Here is a 21,229-nt window from a genome sequence, read left to right on the forward strand (position 1 = left end):
TTTTAGTCAGACAGTGTGGCGTTTGGGCTACGATAGCCAACTCAAGGAACCATTATTTCACCCTCCAAAGCCAACTTTCACCTAAATGGATTTCCTTTTTTTTGTCTGTGGCTGTGCTAATTTTATGTTTTGCAAGACCAGCAAAGCCTTCTGCTCTAGAACCCAAGGTCTGATTTATCTCTTTCTTTCCTTCCTGCCTTCCTTCCTCACTCTCTGCCCCTGGAAGATAAAAACTTGCTTTGCTTTTCAGCACAATAAGAACATGCTGCTGAAAGTTTTTAAATTTACAAGGCTACAGTCTTTAAAGAAAAACAGAAATTACAAGTAATGGGAAGAAAGTATAGGCCTCGCTACATCCATTAGGGGCTTCACATTTTGATCAATTATAAATCAGCAATCATTTCACATTGCCACACTATCCAAATCAACCCTCCCCTGTCAATGCCTCATGGGTTAAAGAAGACTCAAGACCATCAAAGGAAAGCAAAAAACAACAACCCCACCCCCAGCCCAAACCATGTATATACACATACGACACACTTATCCTTATCTGTACTTATCCTTCTAGGTGATTCTAGCCATTTTAGGAGTGGGTGGGGAAATCTCTATTTGGTTTATTTCTCAGACCCTTACTGTAAGAGAAGCTTGGGTGTAAACAGCGCCGGGTTGAGGAACCTGGCAGGCTGAACTCTGTTATTGGCACAGGGAAGGAGCTGGTCAGAATGGGAGAGCACAGCAAAAAAATGATGAACCCTCAGGGAGCATCAGTGGACCTGTGCTTTGATAAGCAGCCCAAGGCAGGAGTGAGATGGGAGACCCACAGGGCATTTTCGGAATTGCTCTAACCTCACAGGTGGTCCCCTGACCCGAGCAGCCTGTTACCCTACCTGGCCTGGCACTGGGCCTCCTCCAGTATTTACTGGCTTGGAATGCAGGGGAATCGCAGGAGTGGGGAAGCTGTCTGTGAGAGCTTGTTCGGGGCAGACCCAGGGCTGAGAATGCTTGCTAATACTTGCAACATATTCTTTGGCTTTAGGAAGAGATAAGCAGTTTGGATTTCATATCCATTTGATGTTTTACACATAACAGAAATCTTTTTTTCCAGCCTCAAAATAATTGGGTCCATTCATCAGGATTTTCATGACTTCTCCAAATTTGAGGGTCATATTGGGTTTAAGGAAACTTGCACCAGAAGAGTGGCCACATTAAAGCGAATTGTTCAAGAACTTTTGTGGTGGTGGGTGGGAAGAGGGGAGGTCAGTGAGCCTCATTTATTTAATGCTTAGTGGGGTTTTTGTCTACAAGCAATACACTGTCAGGCTGAGCAGCAACCAGGGAAAAATGTCTAGTCTTCTTCAATGACAATGAAAAAAGGAAAATAAAAGATTGCATATACCCAAAAATTAATGCTTTGCAAAATGTAAAATGTAAATGTAAGATATAAATGTCAGTGTAAAATGAATTTGGGCAAGGGCTGAAGGAAATAAAGGCAAATAGCAAGAGTTTATAGAGTGGTTGGATTATAGGTGACTTCTTTTCATTGTTTCATTACTGTTTATACAGTGCTGCTTGTGCAATAAATAAAAATTAGGAGAAAAACACATTTTTTTGCATGATCAAGTCAGTTTCCAGAAAAATGGTTATGTGCTGATATGTGGCATTATCACTGAAATACAGTTTTGTTTTGTTTTTTTTTTTAATTTGGGGGATGGGAGGCAGGTTGTACTCTTCCTTTGTTATTTACTGACTTTAAAGTTCTCATCCCTGCTTTCTTTTCTTTGTGTGGTCATGCTGTTTGGCAGAGGGAAGTGGCAGGTGTGGGAGGAGAAGAGGAGGGAAGGCAGCCTGTCTGTGAGGATGTGGCAGATGGGTGCTGGCTGGTGGCGGTAGCTGGGGTGGACCTTCTGCCAGGAGACATCAGGAAAGGAGTCCTTTCTTGTTCCTTTCCCCAGGAGGGTCCTGTTCGGGCAATCAGCAAGAATGAGGAATCACGGTGGGTCAGTCTTGGCGTGAACATTCAGAGCCAGGACACTGTGTTCTTAGTTTGTTGTGAGGGATCCTGAATTTTTACACTGGGCCTGTGGATCCTGCAGGAGGAAATCACACTGTAAACTCCCACAGTCTGATTCCACCCTGTGCTTCACACTGACTCCAAAGGGAGTTGCTGGCTTTCAGGGAAGGAGAGAATTTGGCAGGATGCACAAAGCCTGCTTAAGAGTTACTGCCTTTAGTCAAGTGGGAGGACCTAAAGCTGAAATCCTGAGTGTCAATTTAAAAATTATTTGGAAGTATGTAAGTGCACAAAAATCATTTGATCTAACTCCAAGTAGCTCTGACATGACTTAGGCTCTGAGTTGGGTCTGTGCATGTACAGACTCTCATTTCATCTCTTCACTTTTCATTCTCCTTGCCTCTGGGAATGAAACCAGGATTGGAGCAGCCTCCCCCTCACCACCCCCAACACACACTTCTTTTTTTTTTTTACATTCTTTATTGTGAGATATAACATATGTACAGAACAGTGATAATTTTCAAAGTACGATCTAACAGATCTAACAAGTAGAGAGCAAATTTCAAAGACTCCAACCCTTTTTAAAAGATGATTATCTTACAGTGGGACTTTTGTTGTTTTTAGTTCAATTTGCTCTTTATCTATTTGCAGCAAAGCAGAGTATGCAAAAATTTGCACATTCTCCCTGGAGCACAAATACCTTTACTCCCAACATAACAAGGGGCCATATCCCTAGCTGCACACCTTAGAATGCCTGGGCCCCAATTACCTAAATGGTTTCTGGTTTAATAAGCATATAAATAGCAAGAAACCAATTTCCTTAAACTTGAATTCTTGGTCCTCAACAGCGTGGCCTTATTTCCCACTGTTCCTCTGCTCTCCTTCAGGCCACACTGACAGGTTCTCTGTTCCCTGGATGGGCTGTGTGCGGTCTGCCTGCTGCCTTCGTCAATACCCTTTTCTTGTCTTGCCAGGACCATCCCTTCTACATTTCCCTGCTGATCTTAAAACCACCCTCCCCCAAGTCAAGTCAAGTTCCCCCAGATCCCCTTCCCTGCAGGCTCTGCCCTCCGGATGCTCCTTCTCAGCCGCTGTAGGACTTCCTGTATGATGACTTCATTTGGAAACAGCCCTGGATCTGTCAATTTCATCTCCAGCAATGCCAGTTTCCCCATCTCCAGGGAAGGAATGGTGTTTTTCCTGGCCCTTTCCTCCTTTCTCCTGTCCCACGTCTGAAGCTCAGTCCTTATATTCTCCCAACAACTGACAGCTCCCTTAAGAGCACTTAGCCTATTTTCTGAGTAAACCCCACTTACAATAGGCCCAAAATTAGTAAAAAGAAAAGGATCTAAGAACGATTTGGCATTTCTCTAATCTTTTATTGTCATATTGAAGACTTGCTAGTAGTTTTGAAAGCTTATTATTCTGCAATAATTCTGTCCTTCCTGCCAACGCGGCACTGGCCCCATCCCCTCTTCAGTGCTGCCTGTCCTCCGGTCCACAGCACCGGTGGGCATCCATCTTCCTCCCAGATTACCTCTCCTGTAAGGTCCACAGATTCCCTCAGTGTTCACCAGTACAGTTCAAATCTAGGTGGGGCCAATTCAGGGGTCTCCCACAAGCATATTTCCTTTTATGCACCAGCCAGAGGGGAATAGATTCAGATTATATCACATTTGGCTTCAAACTATTTCATTTAAATAGCCATATTACCCCATTTCTTTGGCTCTTCTCATCCTTTAAAATTCCTGGCTATTATGTTATAATACTTTGTGACTAGTTGATGAATAATTTACATGACTAGTGACATAATTTGGAAGGGAGTCAAATTGTTAAAGTAACAAGATCCATTCCCCTGTTTTAGATAAACCCAGCTTACAAATCACTTCACTGTCTCAAATTTATTTAGTACACTTATCTTATAATCCCGTGATGAGTTAGAGTTCAGTGATTAACACTGGGACTGTAAAACGAAAGCCTCACCCATTCTTCCTACAGGAACCCAGGGCTGTCAGCCAGCTTCCTCACAGTGCGCGCACAGAGGGACTTGGCCCTGACTTTGCAATGTTATTTCACAAAGGCCAGGAGGGGAAAGGAAATAAAATAAAACTAACATTTAGTGAGGGCTTATACTTGCTTCTAGAATTTTTACATAGATTTTTATTGACAGAACACCTCTCCATTTTACAGATGGACAAACACAGACCCAGCAAGTAACATGCAAAGGTTCTAGTAACCGAAAGGCAAGGCAGCGAAAAGCCTAAGCCTCTTCAGTCCTGACTAAGGTGTACTTTTTTGTGTGTGTGATTTAGCCTGTAAATGAGGATCTAATCAGATAAATGTGCAGTTTGGAGACAGTTTATGATGAGACTCTTCCTTTGCGCTTCTTAACACCATCAATGAGAAAACATTTTAGTTCTATTTTTCCAAATATTAAGAACTTCACACAATTCCCACTAAATAGTAAACGTGCTGTTTTAATCACTTACCAATGCCCTCAGCTCCTCCCCAGTTGCCTCTCAAAGGGTTTGGACTTAGAGGAAATTCAAAACAGGCTGGACAATTTCCAAGTTTAGCAAAACTGAAAAGGTAGGCCACAATGTCATGGAGAGGAGCAACCAGCTGTAGAGTTAGCTTTAAGGCTCTGAAAGCTGCCTGTGGGCAAAACAACACAAGGAAATAATCTTTAGGTAGTTTCTAAGAGGCATACAAAAATAAATTAGTGTTGACTAGGGATGTTATCTTGAAACAAGAATATCCAGGTAAACATTTTCACAGTATATACAGGATAATATCTAAAAAGAGAATCACAGATCTATTCATGAACCAGGGTGTACCAGTTTGTATATACTATGTTCCCTAGAAGAAGCCATGTTCTTTGATGCAATCTTGTGGGGGCAGATGTATTAGTATCGATTAAGTTGGAACCTTTGGATTAGGTTGTTTCCATGGAGATGTGACTCACCCAAGTGTAGGTGATAACTCTGATTAGATAATTTCCATGGAGGTGTGGCCCTGCCCATTCAACCTGGACCTTGATTAGTTCACTGGAGCACTATATAAGAGCTCAGACAGAAGTCGCTCACAGCTAGCTGCAGCTTAGAGAGACATTTTGAAGACGGCCACTGGAAGCTGACACAAACATTTTGGAGAACGCCATACTGAAACGCAGCCTGGGAACAAGCAGATGCCAGCCACATGCCTTCCAAGCTGACAGAGGTTTTCCAGACACCATTGGCCATCCTCCAGTGAAGGTACCCGATTGCTGATGTGTTACCTTGGACACTTGATAGCCTGAAGACTATAACTTTGTAACCAAATAAACCCCCTTTATAAAAGCCAATCCATTTTTGGTGTTTTGCAAAACAGCAGCTTTAGCAAACTGGAACAGACAGGGTTTATACCTTTGGACAAGGTAACTCTTGTGGGTGATTAAAGTAGTATGATTCTTTTTGTTTAAAACCATTGGTGGCCATAAGTACTTCAAATATGTTTGCATGACCATCAATGGATTACAAGGGTCACAGACAAATTGACAGGAAGGACCCATATTCAGACAACATTGTTACCTGTAAGCAAAGCTTACGTTGCCTTAGATATTTATCGACATAGTTTAAACTAACACATAACTAAAAATCAGGCACTGAGTCTTAACTAACAATATTTAAGTGAAGGAAAAGTGACAAGCTGTGATCTAACTGCAGAGGTAGTATATTTATATTTTCAAAAACACACCTGGAAAGAAAGGTCGAGAAACCTAGATTGCTAAACAGGTTTTCACTTACAAAGAAAAATCAGGATGCTCCCCAACAGCCGTTTTTTAACATTACATTTTTATTTATTTAACACATACTTATTTTAGTGCTTTATGTGCTTCTGTAAACAGTCTGTTTTCTTATGGTTATTAATATTACCACACAATAATTTACTATCAGTAAATAGGTACATAGAGCAACCCCTCCAAAAACAGTAACCAGCTGTGTTAAACGTGGGGCTCAACCTCACCTTAGCTGCAAGGCATCAGGGTGGGGTTGACTTGAATGGTTTGGAGGAAGTTGAAAACTAACAAGGGATGTTGGCAATCCAACTCTGGATGTGTCCATTTTATCTCCATAAAATGCCAGTTTCCCCACCTCCAGGGAAGGAATGGCATTAATAATGTTCATTAATGACCAGGGAGAAACAGCACTTATGAAGTGATGAGGCCCAAGAGAAGTTATAATAAAGCAGGCAAAAATATTAGGAGTGGTGAAAAAATTGCATTTATGAGATCTCTCAGAAAAGAACAAGAGACGTTCTCTAGAACTACTATGTTTAACTGTGAGACATAAAAACCTGCCTGTTTTCATTTTGGCACACATAAATGAATACAAACCTTTTCTGGCAGAGTTTTGAACATAACCAGTACTTCAGAAGGATGGGGTATGAACCATAAGTTGAGGAAGACTTTTCCATCAGCAGACAGCAAACATCGAGGCCTGGGCTGGAAACTCCTGTGGTATTAGAAGAAAACACCGGTTTATTTAGCAGCATTTCCCGCTAAATGAGGGGCCTCTTCAGCATGAACTATTTAAGCCACCCCTCAGGCCACAGCGCCCAAGCTGCCCAGCGTCCAAGCTGCCCAGTGTCCGCGCCTGAGGGCAGCAGCCCACCTTTTCAGGCTGCTCCCAAGCGGCCAGAATAAGTCAAAGGGAAGAACCTTTGGGCTGAGTGTTGGGCTCAGCTGTGTTGGAGAAGAGTGTGGGTACAGAGGAAGGGAAAGGTGTTTTGCACCTGTACGTATTTTATTTCACTTAATTCTTAGGATGTGCATATTTTTGCTTCTGATTGACAGATCAGGAAATTGAGATCCTGAGAGGTTACCTGGCTCTTGCCTATCCAGCTCCCAAGAGAAAAGTTGGGGGTTTACAGGCGATCTGTCCGGCCCCATAGACCAGGCTCCATTCTTCTGGTCTCCTGTTAGATTCCCCAGCCTCTGGCCTTCCTTTCCTTCTTTCTCCTTTCTGCTCTCCTCCTCCTCCAAATACCTTATCATTTCTTAGGTGATGGTTTAGCTGTCTTTTTGTTGAGAGTTTATACACAAACATACAATCCATACATGACTAGTCTATGGATTAACTGTCTATGGACAAACCCAGGGGCCACTGCCTGGCCTGAGAAGTAGACCGTAGCCAGCACCTTGGAGGCCCAGTGTGCCCCTCCCTGGTGGCACCCAGAGGAACCACAATTCTGAGTTTTATATTAATCGATGCCTCGCTTTTCTTTGTAGCCATACTGCAAAGGGATGCAACATTAAGAGATATGTTGTTGGTTTGGGCCTGTTTTTGATCTTCATATGCATGGAAGCCCATGATTTTCTACTACAGCCACTGCAGGGAGCTAGCAGTCCCACCTGCCTTTATAGCATCTCATGGGGGAGGTGGCCCACCAGGAAAAAGGGGGGGGTGTGCTTTCCCCATTCCAATGATTCAGTGCATCAAGTAAGTGGATGTTGCCACTTTCCTCAACAGAACTTATTAATTGTGCTCATCTGATGTGGAAAATGGTGGTGTGTGCAGTTAATAGCATTTGGCACCCAAGGGCCCAATTGTGAGTCCAACTTCTGTCACCCATGTGACTTTAGACAAGTTGTCTTCTTTGAGCCTTTTCATCCATAAAATGGGGAGAACAATGATTCCTAACTCGCAGGGATGGGGTGGGAATAGATTTTAAAAAGAGCATCAAGCGTGTGAGAAGTATTTGATAAATTGAGAGGGGCTATACCAAGTTGGTTATTATTATTATAAAGCTGCGGTGTTAGCGCTTGACATCTGCTGGGGCAAAGGGCCAGGGGTGGGGTGGGGGCGAGGCCCAGGGATGCCTGGGGCTCTGTAAGGAGGCATGGAGGAGCCGGAGCAGTTTCTTAACAAGTGGGGAGCTGAACGTGCTAATGAAAGGAATTTCTGAAGTTGAGGCCACCTCAGGCCTGTCTTGGTTACGTCAGAACAGGCAGGCTTGACAGACAGACAAACAGCAGAAGGATGTGTGCAGTGGACATGCAGCCCACCCTGCCCCCACCCCTATGTGCCCAGGTCCCCTTCCCTCCCTTCACCCAGTCCTAGGCTATCAAGTTCACTCTCCTGGCTGCAACTACCATCCATAGGCCGGTGACTCCTGACTCTGCATTTGCGGCCCTGGCTCTCTCCGCAGCTCCAGAGTTCCAACTGGCCTCAGTTTGGCTGGCAGTGCCTCAGCCCACCACAGTAAAAAAAAGGCAAGAACTGAACTCACCATCTCTTTCCACCCCAATCCTGGGCCCCTTCCTGTGTTACAGGAACCATAACACCTTCCCCCTCCCCACCCCACTCTCAGTCACTGAAGCCAGAAATCAGGCATTTTTAGATTCCCCCTTCTCCTTTACTCCTCAGGCTCTATTGATTCCATTGCTAAAAATCTCTCACATTTGCACACTGTTTTCATTCACACTACCATTGTCTAAACAACACTCTCAATGAGAGGGTCTCACCTTCTAGGGGGATTTTGGAAACAGGAGGAACATTTTTTGACCATCACAATGATTGCCTATGAGGAATAAGATTATTTCTGGGCCTCTGAAAGAGATTCAAATGACCCTTCCTACTTATTAAAGTAAAATTTAACTCATTTTAACTGGGAAAAGATCAAACATTCTGAATATGAAGTTTTCTGAATCATTAAAACCCTACCTGAAGTGAATCGTTGGCTTTAAACCTGCCTTTCAAGTCTCAGGGTTTTAATCAGTTAATTCCCAGATCAGGAACAAAGTATGGTTTTGTTTGGAGAACTTCCTTTATTTTAACAACCACAAAGCTAGACTATTCCTGTCCCAGTGCAGATCAAAGCAGCTTAATCCAGCCTTGTCTCCATTATTGAGTTCAGAGCATTTTGAAAGCACCTGAAAGAAACACTGGCTGTCAGGAAGGCACAAGCACAAGGTCTGTGTCTGAGCCCATGGGGTCTGCAGCCACCGGCCTGCAGCGAGCTGACTGGCAGCTGCCCCCAGGAGCGTGGCTGAGCCCAGCCCTTGGCCTTTGAGAAGCATATACATTGCTGGAGGTTTAAGACCCTTTCTGGAAAGCTATCCTTTATTTCCCACCTTTTATTTCCTGCCATTTCCACCCCTACCTGCAGCAAGTAGCCATCTACCTAGTGAGGGCAAATGACAGCAGAAAGTTTTTGGTGTTCAATGCAGAGAGCTCAGCCTGATTCTCAGCCTCCCAAGGAGAACTGTCTCCCCCACCTCCCCTCCCTTCACTCCCCCTGGAATGGCCCATCAACTACTGGCCTGAGAGTTCCTTGACCTGCTCAACATCACCTCTTTTCTTCTTCATTCCCCTTCAGGCCTCCACTCCTGGGCCACACCCCTGACCCTGTCACTGCCTGAAACCATATCACCTCCAAAGTCTTAAACTTCAACATCCCACTTTCTCAACCCAACATCATTCTTCCAGTTTTTGCATTCATTCACTCCCACTAAACCTCTCACATCCCTATAAAATATGCTCACCGACATACAGTCCTCTGATCTCCCCCTCTACTTGTCAGTTCCTTTCGGACTTCACTTCCCTACCCAGACTGGATCTCACGATCAGACACATGAACTACCTTCTCATAGGCACCTTCAATTCTCTGCTTCTTGTGTGCTCCCAGCCCACCTGCTTAGCAGACTCCCAACTCTGGATCCCTCCAGCAGTGCTGCTTTTGACTTCTATTCGTAAGTCACTAAACAGAGCTAGAGGAAATCACACCACTAATTACACTGATGCCACAATAAGTAAATGGTGTCTAGCCTGAGCTGAGTGTGTCACCCCAGGACAATTGTTTTCTTTCCTTTGGTTAGCTCTCACACCCATTTCCCTTTTCAATAATTCTAAATCTTCTTTGCCCTCTTCAAGCCCCATATCAAATTCTGATATGTTCCGCTATTTTATAATCAAATTAAAGACCAGCTGATTGCCACTCTCTCTACTCCCTCTTGGCCCACACACTTACTTACACAGCCACCCCTTCAACCAGGTACAAAGGCAGAGGTGGACACCTGGGAGACAAAATGAAGATAGCCTCTGCCCTGAAAGACCTTACATTCCAGAGTGAGCTAGACAAGCAAATATGATAGCAAGACAGAAACACTTACTGGACACACTGAACAAGAAGCATCTGAGACTTGTTGGGAGCATCAAGGAAGACTTCACAGCTAAGGCTTCTGAGCCAGTATTCATGGTCTCCCCCCACATCTCTTTTTCCTAATAGCATTTGCCATCTTTCTATTCATCCAGGTCAGAAACACTAGGTGACATTCTGATTCTCCCTTCTTCCTCAGCCCCACATTAAATCCAGCATCTGGCCTATCGATTTCACCTCCTAAGCATCTCTTCATCTTAGTAGCTTCCTAAATGGTGTCACTAATAATCATCTTGCTCACCTCCTTCACATGACCTGAAAGACAAACACCAGACTTCTGGATCTTGCCGCATTGCCATACCCTGTGTACAAGCCACACAGAAGACCATGTTCTGTCTCACATCTCTGTGCCTTCACACATGTGGTTCTCCCAGCTTGAGCTAAATTTCTCTTCCTTGTCCACCTGGAGCACTGATCATCTCCAGGACCCAAGTTAACCTTTTCCTCTTTCCTGAAGCATGCTGTGATCTCCACCCCCATTCCCCAGTCCTTCAGATAATACTGAACATTTCCTGGTGGGTGCTTCCATTATACTTTTATTTTATTCTTTATCACACTGCATTGTAATTTCATGTCTATTTCCCCTTGCCCAGAGGGCAAAGACCATATTTAACTCATTGCTGTACAGGGCTTGGCACCAAGCCTGCCATGTATTGTTGTTCAAGTTGTGCACTGAAGCAGCCAGCAGAGGCTGAAATCCAGCCTGAACTTAACTTGCCAAGCTGTGCACCCTGGCACAGGGCTGCACATGCCAGAGCAAGGAGCGCCTTGTTCTAATTAGTATAATGCAGCCCAGTGGGATAGATGGTAGCTGTGCCTGGCATACAAGAAGAGCTCAATTAATGTCAGTGTCCTCTATCCCTTCCTCGCTCCTCCATCGGTCAATGCCAACTGTTCCTGGGAGAGCTGCCACTGATAGTCCTAGTTTTCAGACTCCCAGTGTCCCCCTGAGTCAATGAAGGGAAGAGAAACCTCAAGGGGCTTCCTTGGGGAGCACAGCTCCCCTCAGCTCCTCTTCCACAGAGCCTCAGGCTTGGGAGGTCTCTGTTAAAGCTGAACACGGTACATTGCAGCCTTCTAAGTAGCATCTTGGAGTTTTAAACCTACAGAATGCATGGGGCTCTTCTAGTCAAGAAATGGCAAATTCATAGCAGGAAGGCCCCCTTTCTCCTTTCCCTTGCCCATGGCAGACATTGCCATCAGTTCCAACCCTCTCACAAGCTTGAAATGTCTCAGAATCCACTAAAAATTGCTGGAATTTAGAATAAAATCCACTTCTTATCCTCAACCCAACCCCTTATTTTATGAATGAGATGAGGATCTCTGTCCTTCGTGACTTCCATTCCTCCACTCTGTCCCCTCCGTGGCCTGGCATTCCCATTAATCATTCCACGGCCCCTTTCAGGAAGTCTTTCCTCAGTAGTCCCATTCCTTAGAATCCTGCTGTAGACACCGTAACACTAAGAATCCCATCATGTTTAACTTTAGAGAGCTGCTTCAACTTCCTTCTTCATTAAAGGAAGAGACTAAGGCCCAGAGATGGAGATCAACTGATTTGTCTAAGACCTCAGGGCAGTTTACGACCAAGTTGGGTAAAGCTTCTAACTCCCAGGCTGTAGCTCTTCTTCATTACACCTTCCTGTGGCTGATGTTGATGTCTGTGAGTAGGTACCCCATGCACGGAATCACAGACTTTGGAGTTTGAGTCTCACCTACTGCCTTTTCCAACCGTCTACGTAAGATAGAAGTTCCTTTCAGGTATGCTCCCTATTTATGTGAGTGTATGAAAGGGATGTATTAAAATCTAGAGAGTTTAGGAAGCAGGATGTGGGGGTAGTGGAAAAACACTGACTCTATCAGTAGCTGCTCGTCTGCTGCCTGGCTATGGGACCTGGCTATGGGTGAGGTACACACTTTGCTCCCACTTCCTTAACCCAAGACCCTACCTTGAAATTATCACACATTAGCTGACCAGATAGTTTATGGCTGTAAGCTCTCCACCCTAAATGACTGTTTCCTTCTGTCTTTAAGAAACACAGTTATCTGCAAAGAGCAATAAAGGAATAAATAGAGCAAGACCTACAAGTTAGAGAAATTGCTTTTCTCTCCACAGCCTGACCTCCTTATTTGGCTGTGGCAAATGAAACAGGTTAGAAACAAAAATGGACTTCCTGAATACATTTTGTCCTCAACACAAATGTAGTAAAGTCAAGGTTGGGCTTCTGGAAACTATTTTTAAAGTCTGATCCCAAATGAAGATTAGGTTTATAAATGGTTGACTTGACTAGTGGGTAGTTGAATGGCAAAATGTCCCTAGATAATAGAGCTGAGAGGTCTTAGAGGATTATCCTGTGATGTTTAATATTAGAGAAAGATGCACTGCAGCCTCATTAGGCAGCAGGAATCCAGATTAACCCTTTAGCAAAATAGTCTACTAAGGTATGTGTGCTTCACTCTTTCCTCAAATGCATTCTTTCATTGGATACATCCTGAAGTCCACTCAAAGTGAATTTACTGCCTGAGCTCATGAAACAAAACACATATCCATAAACTAAGCGCTTTGTAAGTACCAAGGTAGAACTGCCCACTAATTTAGTAGCCAGCCACCTCTTGATCAAGGGCTTAAGGACTTCAACTTCTTTCATTCTCTAGCCCATTCTTTCATCCCCATTTTCTTGATGAATTCCAACTTCACTGTCACCTCCTTTTTGAATTCTATCCTGGAGTAGAGTTGAGCACTCCCTCTTTTGTGCCCTCACAGGACTTCTCACACGTCTCTAACATGCTGTTTTTGAAATTACTTGTTCGTGCATACAGCATCCCGCCAACTACACTGAATTTATTGCCGGAGACAACTTACAACCTTTGTAACTCCACCACATAGCAAAGTGCCTGGCATGAAGAAAGCATGAATAAATGATGGTTGAATAATGGATGCATGTATGAATGAATGTATGAATGAGTGAATGAATGAGTGGAAGAGTAGTCTGATACAAATGGTCTTTCAATTCCCTCCCATCCATCCATTCTATGGTCAAATTTATTGAGTATTATTGTTACTCAGCACTAAGTTCCACACTGTAGGGGAGAGAGTAAAGAGTGAGGTAAGTTCATCCTACAGGGTGCTTTTACTCTCCCCTGGAGATTACACAACTGTAAAACATCTCCTTCCCCCATCCTTACCCCCCATTTTTTTAAGGAAACCTGGTCACTGACTGCACAGGTATGCTAAGTCCTCCATCCAGGTGGGTGAGCTCTAGATAGGCTGAATTAAGAACATTTGTAAAATTGTATAAGGCACAACAAGGAAGTCTGGAACCAGCTCTGCTCTATCAATTAATGTTACTCTACATCATTTTTTTTTTCCTCTATCAGAGAAATAGAGAAAGTCACTGATTTATCCAAGGTCCTGGTTTATCATTGTTTATTTTTGAATTTTTTTCCTAAACCATTGAATATAATATTTGAAGCCAGTACAGCTCCAGATCAAGTTTACTTATTTTAGATGCTGGCTTATATGAAAGAGTATGACTGATGAAAATCTCTGGGCTTCTCAGGGGAAAACAAAACTGCATGGATTGAAAAAGCAGTCAAACAACCCATACACAAAGAACTCCTTCTGGGTTCAAGCACAAAGATACTCTTATTCTGGGAGTGTTACCTCTTTCTTTTGTCCCCTGGACCAGTAGATCAAGGTCAAGTGCAGTGAAAGGACCCACGGTTTTCATACCAGAGAGAGGGCAGGGCTGTATGAGAAGTAATAAACTCTAAAGGAAATTACACACCTGGGGTCAGCCTTGAGGCCTTCTTTGGAGTCCCTCAGGCCCTTCTTTTCTTGTGGTTGCCCTAACATGAAAAAGGTATCCCTGATGGTAGGAAAATCTTCCAGCAGGGCTCTCAGGCTATTGCAGTATGCCATGATTTGACCCCGGAGAGCATAGTGAGACATATGGTGATTAAACCTGAAAAGTCAGAAGAGATAATGTCCTGAAGGTGAATCCAAGTTGTACCACATCTCACAGAAGTTCCAGGATCTATTTCCCTGGAGGACTTTTCAAAGAGCATAGAGTATCTCTGACAAGAAGAAATTTCCATCCGTGTCAGGTTGCTATTGCCTGAAGGCAGAGGCATGGACCTCTTCAGAAGACCTCCCATCCTTCACTTCTGGTGCTCCTCTGCACATCAGAGCAGGGCAGTTTAATTTGGTTTTATCCCATAGGACTGTGTTTTATTCAAACACAAACCATCTGGCATTATCTGAAATTTTACCTGTAACACTGCTGTTGATTGAATTCAGAGTCGGAGAAAATAACATATGTGTTTTCACATGTGTTATACTTACTTCTGGCAATATTCAATTATAACATCTCTCTTGATTTTCTCGATTTCATCCTGTAATAAAGGAGAGTGATAGTTCTTTTATTAGATGGGTGGCTATAAGAACTATCCATCCTAGGACATGTGACCAAACTTCTAGCAAACAAAGGAAAAGGCCACACAGTTGAGACATTCTTTCTGAAAGTGAACCTGTAAGGAGACACTCCTGCACTGCTTTCTCACGCTCCTAAATACCTTGCTGAGTATGCAAAGAATGGAAGGTCCTGAGCACTCCACCTGGGCATATCTCAGCAAGCAGCCTTGAAGGATGAAGAAATGTCTCCCTCTGGGAAAAAGAGCAGGCTTTCTATAAAAGAGGTGGATTCCCCGAGCTCAGCGTTTCCCAATTGTGACACAAACCCATTACATGTGTCTGGGCCCCTTCGCGTTGCCCCCGTGGAAATTGGGAGGCAAGGAACACTGATGCAAACATGAAGCTCATGTTGCCTTCTCTGCCAGGAGTAGTAAAGTCTTTAATCTCTGACCTAGGAGTCTCTTGTCTTCTGCCAGAATCCATGGGTCAATAACAGATTAACTTATTAGCTTGTAAATAGGGTAAAATCCAAGACCCTTGCAAAACTTAGATTCCTAGTGCCTGAGGCCTTTCTGATCTGATGGGCCTAGATAATCCTGAAGGTCAGTTAACAAGCTATTGCATTTTTCACTTGGTCAATACTTTGTAAGAATTTTTTATTAGAAGGAGCCCCTTACCTTCAGCATTATTTGACAGTAATCTGGAAGGTCTGCCCTCCATCATAGCCCATTTGTAGGACTGGATCAGGCAAATTCTATACCATGGAAGATGTGTCTTTTTGGCAATAAAGCCTAGAGATTGCAACTCTTGCCATTTTTCTCTCAAGTAGTTATGCATTGGCATAATGATTAAATTAATGAATAATGAAATGGCATTCACAAAATCTAACCAATAATTTTGACTGATTAAAGGTTTAGTTTTATAGTATTTTTCAACAGTTTATTTAATATAAAACCCTTAAACACAAACATGGCTCTAGTGTCTGAAAAACAAAGAAAACAGGTGACTAGATGTTAAGAGCCCTAACTCACCCTATATAAACCTCCTGAAGCCCACTGGTATCACTCAGGAGTGGTCTAATGTTCTAGTGCAGGTGCTAAAACTAGTTAGTTTAGAAGAAAATAGAGTCCGAAAAAATGCACACATTTTAAAAACTAGATAGTTATTACTTCAAATTGGTTCCTTTCTATTTCTTATTGAATTCCTTTTTTCAGTTCTTTTTCCAAATATTTTCATTGGTCCTATCCCAATAGGCTGAAAGCAACAAGTTCCAAGCTAAGAATTTTCATTTGTTTAAATGTAAAAGAAGACCAGAGATTTGGGAAGCTTTTCCCACTACACACTCACGGGGCTCCTCATTCTGTCCGCCATGGTTTGTTTCTTTAGGAGGAAGGCATTCAGCATCATGTCTCGCAGCCCAACTTTTTCTAGCTGAATAGATACGAAGGCCTCCGCTGCCCTGATGATTGAACAGAGACATCTGAGTGCAAGACTGGAGGTAAAAGGTAAGTGGACATGTAACAAGAAGACAACTCAAGAGCTCTCTGGAGGACAGGAACACCTGGGCCAGGTGCTGGGCATTGCAGCAAAAGGGCAACTGTCTCTGTCTCCATGGTTCTCATCCGCATCACGTGTGTGAGACTATTAACTGGAGAAGCTGATGTGTCACTATCCTCCTTAAGGATCCTCATGTGCCTGAAGCATGCATCAATATTCCCTTCTGGGTCCCAAACTTCATAGCATGGCTCAGCGTTTGCACTATCTAGGCCCATCTGTGCCCTTCTGGCATGAACTGTAGGGGAACCTGAACTGAAATGGACTCCCAAGGGCCCTCCTGTCTACACACATCGGTCCTGAGTCTTTCACCCACATGTTGGAAATGGGGGCTTTGGGCACTTGTCACACTGGCCATGTTTCAGATAAATTGCATCTCGAGTAGTGGTGTGGCTTTGCCTGTTACTATTTTTCATTCTAAATTTCCCAGAATTAGAGTGCCACTGTCCTACCCCAGTAAAACACTCAGAGAATTCATAATCATTAGAGAATGTAAATGTCTTTCTTTTCTCTGTCATGGTGAAGAGAGATCAACACACAATGGATCATTCTTTATCTGTAGACATATCTCTATAGAGGCCATGCCTCCTAAAGTCATTATCTCTGACAACTCACCATCCTATTATTTTAAACAATGGTCAAGTTCTGAGTTTCTCAATTGAAAGTAAATGTGGGAAATTTGGAGAGGCCCAAAAGTATTCTTCCTTTTGTTTTACCCTCTTTGATGTTTGAAAACTATAGAGAGACAAGGAGGGAAGGAAGGGGAGAGAGAGAGAAGAAAAAGGAGAAGGGAAGAGAGGAGAGAGAGGCTGTAATTGGAAACTGTTGACCTCCTTCATAGACTGTAGTATACCAGGAGGATGTGACCCTACTCAAGGTTCACACAAGGTGTTTAAAACTAAAACATATGCTAGTCACTCTGGGAGTTTAGGCCTCCTTCAATCCCTTAAATGAGGACAATTTTCTTACTTTAAAGAACTTGGGTTCAGTACCTTTTGGTAGCCTGGAATCTTTCTGAAAGATGGATAAGGGTGTCTGGGACTTCTGGAGTAGTGGTCAACAGTGAGTTCTCTACACCATTCAAAAATCTGGAATTTCTTCTTTTGATTGGACCCATTCTGCCACAATTTCTCAGATCTGAACTTATCTCCTAAAATATTTTAAAACAAAGTGAATTAAATTTGTTGGATTTTTAAGTCCTGTAGTTCTGGCTAAAAATTATCTCACAGCCACAACTGATCTCCAACCCTTGTAAATGCCGGGATCCATGGGAGAGAGGGGCAGGGGAGAGAAGGGAAGGGAAGGGAAGAGAAAGGCAGAGAGGAGAAGGGAGACACCACTTTGCACAATGAAGGAGTGAGGCACTGAGAGTGGCTATTTCCAGAATAATGTACAGCTGTCTAAAGTGCTTTGAGAATTCTTCCTTCTACAAAGTGGCTAGCTGGAGTGCTCTGTGTAAAGTGGTCTCTCAAGAAATACTATTTACGGACTTCATGACTGCAAGGTCTGGAAAATTATCCCAGGGAGCCCATTCTGGTACGACCTAAGAGGATGGAGCTGGGCTATATATGCTTCCAAGCACAACTGTAATGATGAGCGGAGAGGTAGAGGGAGGGAGAGGAGAGAATTAGAAGAAGGGGAGGGGGGAAGAGGGAAGGAGGGAGAAAAGGAAAGGAAGAGGAAGAGAGGGGGCAGGAGGCAGGATGAGGGAGAAGGGAAGGAGGGATGACAGAAGAAAACACAGAAATCAGTATCTATCTATAGTCCTACTGGTTATGGAGTTGCAGGGCACTGATGGATATGTCTTTTACATTTTTTCTAAACTACTAACTAAAAGGAAAAGATTGTAGCTTCAAAAGAAAGACCATTCTTCTTCAAATAAAGAAAAAGGAATTATCCATATTGGAATTACTGAAGGAGAGGTAAGGAGAGTGAGATAAAAAGAAAAAGTTGAAAGTTTCCAACTTGATTTCTTCTTGAGATCCTTGGGGAATCCCAGTTTCCTGAAACCAGGATACACCTGTTCAGGGGGCTGGGGAGGTCTTGGCAAGGCCATGAGGGAGGCAAGTGGGAAGAAAGAACAAGCTCTACAATCAGATCCCAGTGCTGACACTTAACTAGCTGAGAATCCTGATCATGGTCCTTAACCTCTCAGAAGCTATTTTCTCACACAGGAAAAGGAGGTGATGTTTGTGAGGCAACTGAGAGGATTACAACAGATCATGCATTTACATCACCTTGCTCACTTCCTGGACCATAGAAGATGCTGAATTCAAATGTTAATCTCCTGACTCCCCAACCCCTCACCCGTGTCTATGACCCCAGCACTCATGACCCCAGCAGTGTCCATCTTCCATTAATAGCCTCTATTTCTTCCTCTTTTTCAGCTCCTTGCTACAAATATAGTTCACATCTTTTTTATTCTGTAGTCCTCTCTCCTTAAGCTTTCTCCTTAATTTTGACCAAACTTCTGAAAGAGTAGTTAATAAGCACTGTTTCTATCACCCTCTTGCTCCTTAACTTCTGCTACTTTGGCTTCCCCTCTGACTCTGTTAGTAGAGCTGCTCTTTCAAAATCAGTAAGGAATTTTTGCCAAGATCTAAGGCCTCATTTTAATCCCCACCTTCTGGTTTTTCCCTCTATATTCAACTCTATCCACTTTCAATTTCCTATTCATTCATTCATTCATTCATTCATTCAATTGTTCATCCTTTTTTTAAATAATAGCTTCATAATTGACATTCAGTAAAAAGAAAATATTTAAAACATACAGTTTGGTAAGTTTTAGGCATATGTATACAACTATAACACCATCACCATAATCAAAATAATGATCATATCCTTCCCTCCCATGTGACCCACTTTCTCAAGCAGCCACTGCTCTGTTTTCTGTCAACTAGATTGAATGCATTTTCCAGAATTTTATACAAGTGGAATCATGCAGTATGTAGTATTTTTTTTTGTATAGCTCCTTTCACCTAGCATAATTATTTTGAGATTCATCCACACTGTTGTTTACATCAATAGTTCATTTCTTTTTATTGCTATATTATAATTCCATTGTACAGATTCACCTGTTGATAGACATTAGGGATGTTGCTGATTTTGGGCTATTATGAATAAAGCTGCTATAAATAATTGTGTACAAGTCTTTGTATGGACATGTGTATTCATTCTCTTGGTTAAATGTCTAGGCATGCTATGGTTGACTCATATGATAATTGTATGGCTAACTTTTTATGAAACTGCCAAACTTTTCCCAGGTGGTTGTACCATTTTACATTCCCATCAATGTATGGGAATGGATGCGAGTTCCAGATCTTCCACATTCTTGCCAACACTCATTATGGTCAGTATTTAAAAATTTAACCATTCTAATGGGTATGTAATGGTGTCTCACTGAGGTTTTAATTTGCATTTTTCTAATAACCAATGGTGTTGAACAGCCTTTCTTGTGCTTATTTGCTATTCCTATATCTTTGATGACCCATTCCTTCTTGAAACACTCTTCTCCTTTGGCTTTGGTGGCAGTAAACAATTGTGTTTCTCTCTCTCATCTTCCTTCCTTTTCTCCCTCCCTGCCCCTTGCCCCCTTTGATTTTCTCCATCATTTATTCCTCTTTATTATCATCTTTCCTCTTTTCCCACATTTGAGGGAGAACCAAATACATATTTTCATAATACACTGTTATGTGAAGTAGTCATGAAATGGATTTTAGCCAAAGTTAAAAGAGTCATGGAGACTTCCTGGAAGACATGATGACTGAGCTTAATCTTGGAGAATAGCAGCATCCTCTAGGCAAAATAATAAAAGGGGAGCATGGAGTATGGCGGGGTAAGGATAAAACATTCCAGGAAAGTATGAGCAGTAGCATGGAAACATGAAAAATGCAAAATGTTTAGGAAAATTCAAATAGCATGAGTGCAGGGGCAGTGGCAAGAGGGGGGACTGATGCCAGGCCATAGAGGTCATGTATGCCTAATCAAGGAAATTTAAGTTTTGCTCTTTGGGCTGCAAGGAGCCACTGAATCAAGGAGGCATGATTATGCTGGTCACTGTGCAGAGGTTAGATTTGACTAGGGACAAATGTAGTGATGCAAGGCATGGGATTAGAGGGATGAAGGCCAGTTAGAAGGTCACCACAACCACAGAAGCCAGTGAGGGTAGAGAGGAGGGGCCATATTGAATCAGTATTTAGAAGGTGATAAGAGTGGAAATACTGGAGAAACAGATGGGAGAAGGATGAATTCCCTCCTCGACATGCTGAATTGAGGTGCTTGTGGGATATCCAAAAGCTGTCTAGGAGGCTTTCAGATATACCAGTTTGGGGCTTAGGAAACAGATTCCATGAACAGACAAAGATTTGAAAGCTGAAAGTATATTGGAGACTTTAAACCTCAAGAATTGATGAATCACTGAGGGAAGACATATAAAGTGAGAACAGAGAAGTTCTAAAGAAAGGATCCAGGAAAACACCAACATGTAAGAGGTGGAAAGAGAAGAAAGCACCCACCACACTCCAGGAAATTGAAGGAACTATCAAAGAGGTAGAAGAGATCAGGAGACAGTGGAGTCAGAGAAGCCCAGAAAGGAGCAGCTCGAGGACCAGGAAGTGGTTAACAACATTAAATGGAGGAAAGAATTCAAGTGAAATGTCTGAAAAGCATCCCCTGGATTTAATAATCAGGAGCTCTGGTGAGACCAGTTTTAGGGAAGTGTGGAGATAGAAGCTAGACTAAATTGAACAGGGGATTAGAAAATGGAGATGGGGAGTTAAAGACTATTCTTTCAATAAGATTGAATGAAAAAATAAGCTCATTATTAGGGCACTCGTCAGAGAGGCACACAGGATTCAGCTAAACTGTCTGGAAAGAATGAAAAAGGTTTAGCCTGCACATAACTAAGTGGAAAGAGGTACTAGAGGGAAAGGTTGAAGATGAAGTAAAGAAAGGAGACAACTGATGAAGTAAGTTCCCAGAAGAGATAAGAGGAAAGAGACTGAAAAAGCAGGTGGAAGGGATTGAACTTGAACAGGAAGAGGAAGGAATACTTT

The 21,229-nt window shown here is 42.8% G+C and overlaps 1 protein-coding gene across 12 annotated transcripts in view; it reads right to left on the reverse strand.

The window, feature by feature from the left end:
* The window catches only part of LOC119539130, a 206,621-nt gene that overhangs the window by 51,161 nt on the left and 134,231 nt on the right, over positions 1-21,229 (reverse strand). For all 12 annotated transcript variants that reach the window (XR_005217796.1, XM_037842278.1, XM_037842280.1 and 9 more), the window contains 6 exons: positions 17,168-17,325; positions 15,969-16,080; positions 14,553-14,602; positions 13,996-14,172; positions 6,387-6,504; positions 4,501-4,666 (listed from right to left, as the gene is read on the reverse strand). Coding sequence is in view for 11 of the 12 variants with exons in the window: in XM_037842278.1 (XP_037698206.1) it covers positions 4,501-4,666; positions 6,387-6,504; positions 13,996-14,172; positions 14,553-14,602; positions 15,969-16,080; positions 17,168-17,325 (781 nt within the window). In the remaining variant the exon portion in view is untranslated. The remainder of the gene's footprint in view (positions 1-4,500; positions 4,667-6,386; positions 6,505-13,995; positions 14,173-14,552; positions 14,603-15,968; positions 16,081-17,167; positions 17,326-21,229) is intronic.

Source organism: Choloepus didactylus, chromosome 7 (assembly GCF_015220235.1).
Source record: "Choloepus didactylus isolate mChoDid1 chromosome 7, mChoDid1.pri, whole genome shotgun sequence".
Classification (NCBI taxonomy): domain Eukaryota; kingdom Metazoa; phylum Chordata; class Mammalia; order Pilosa; family Megalonychidae; genus Choloepus; species Choloepus didactylus.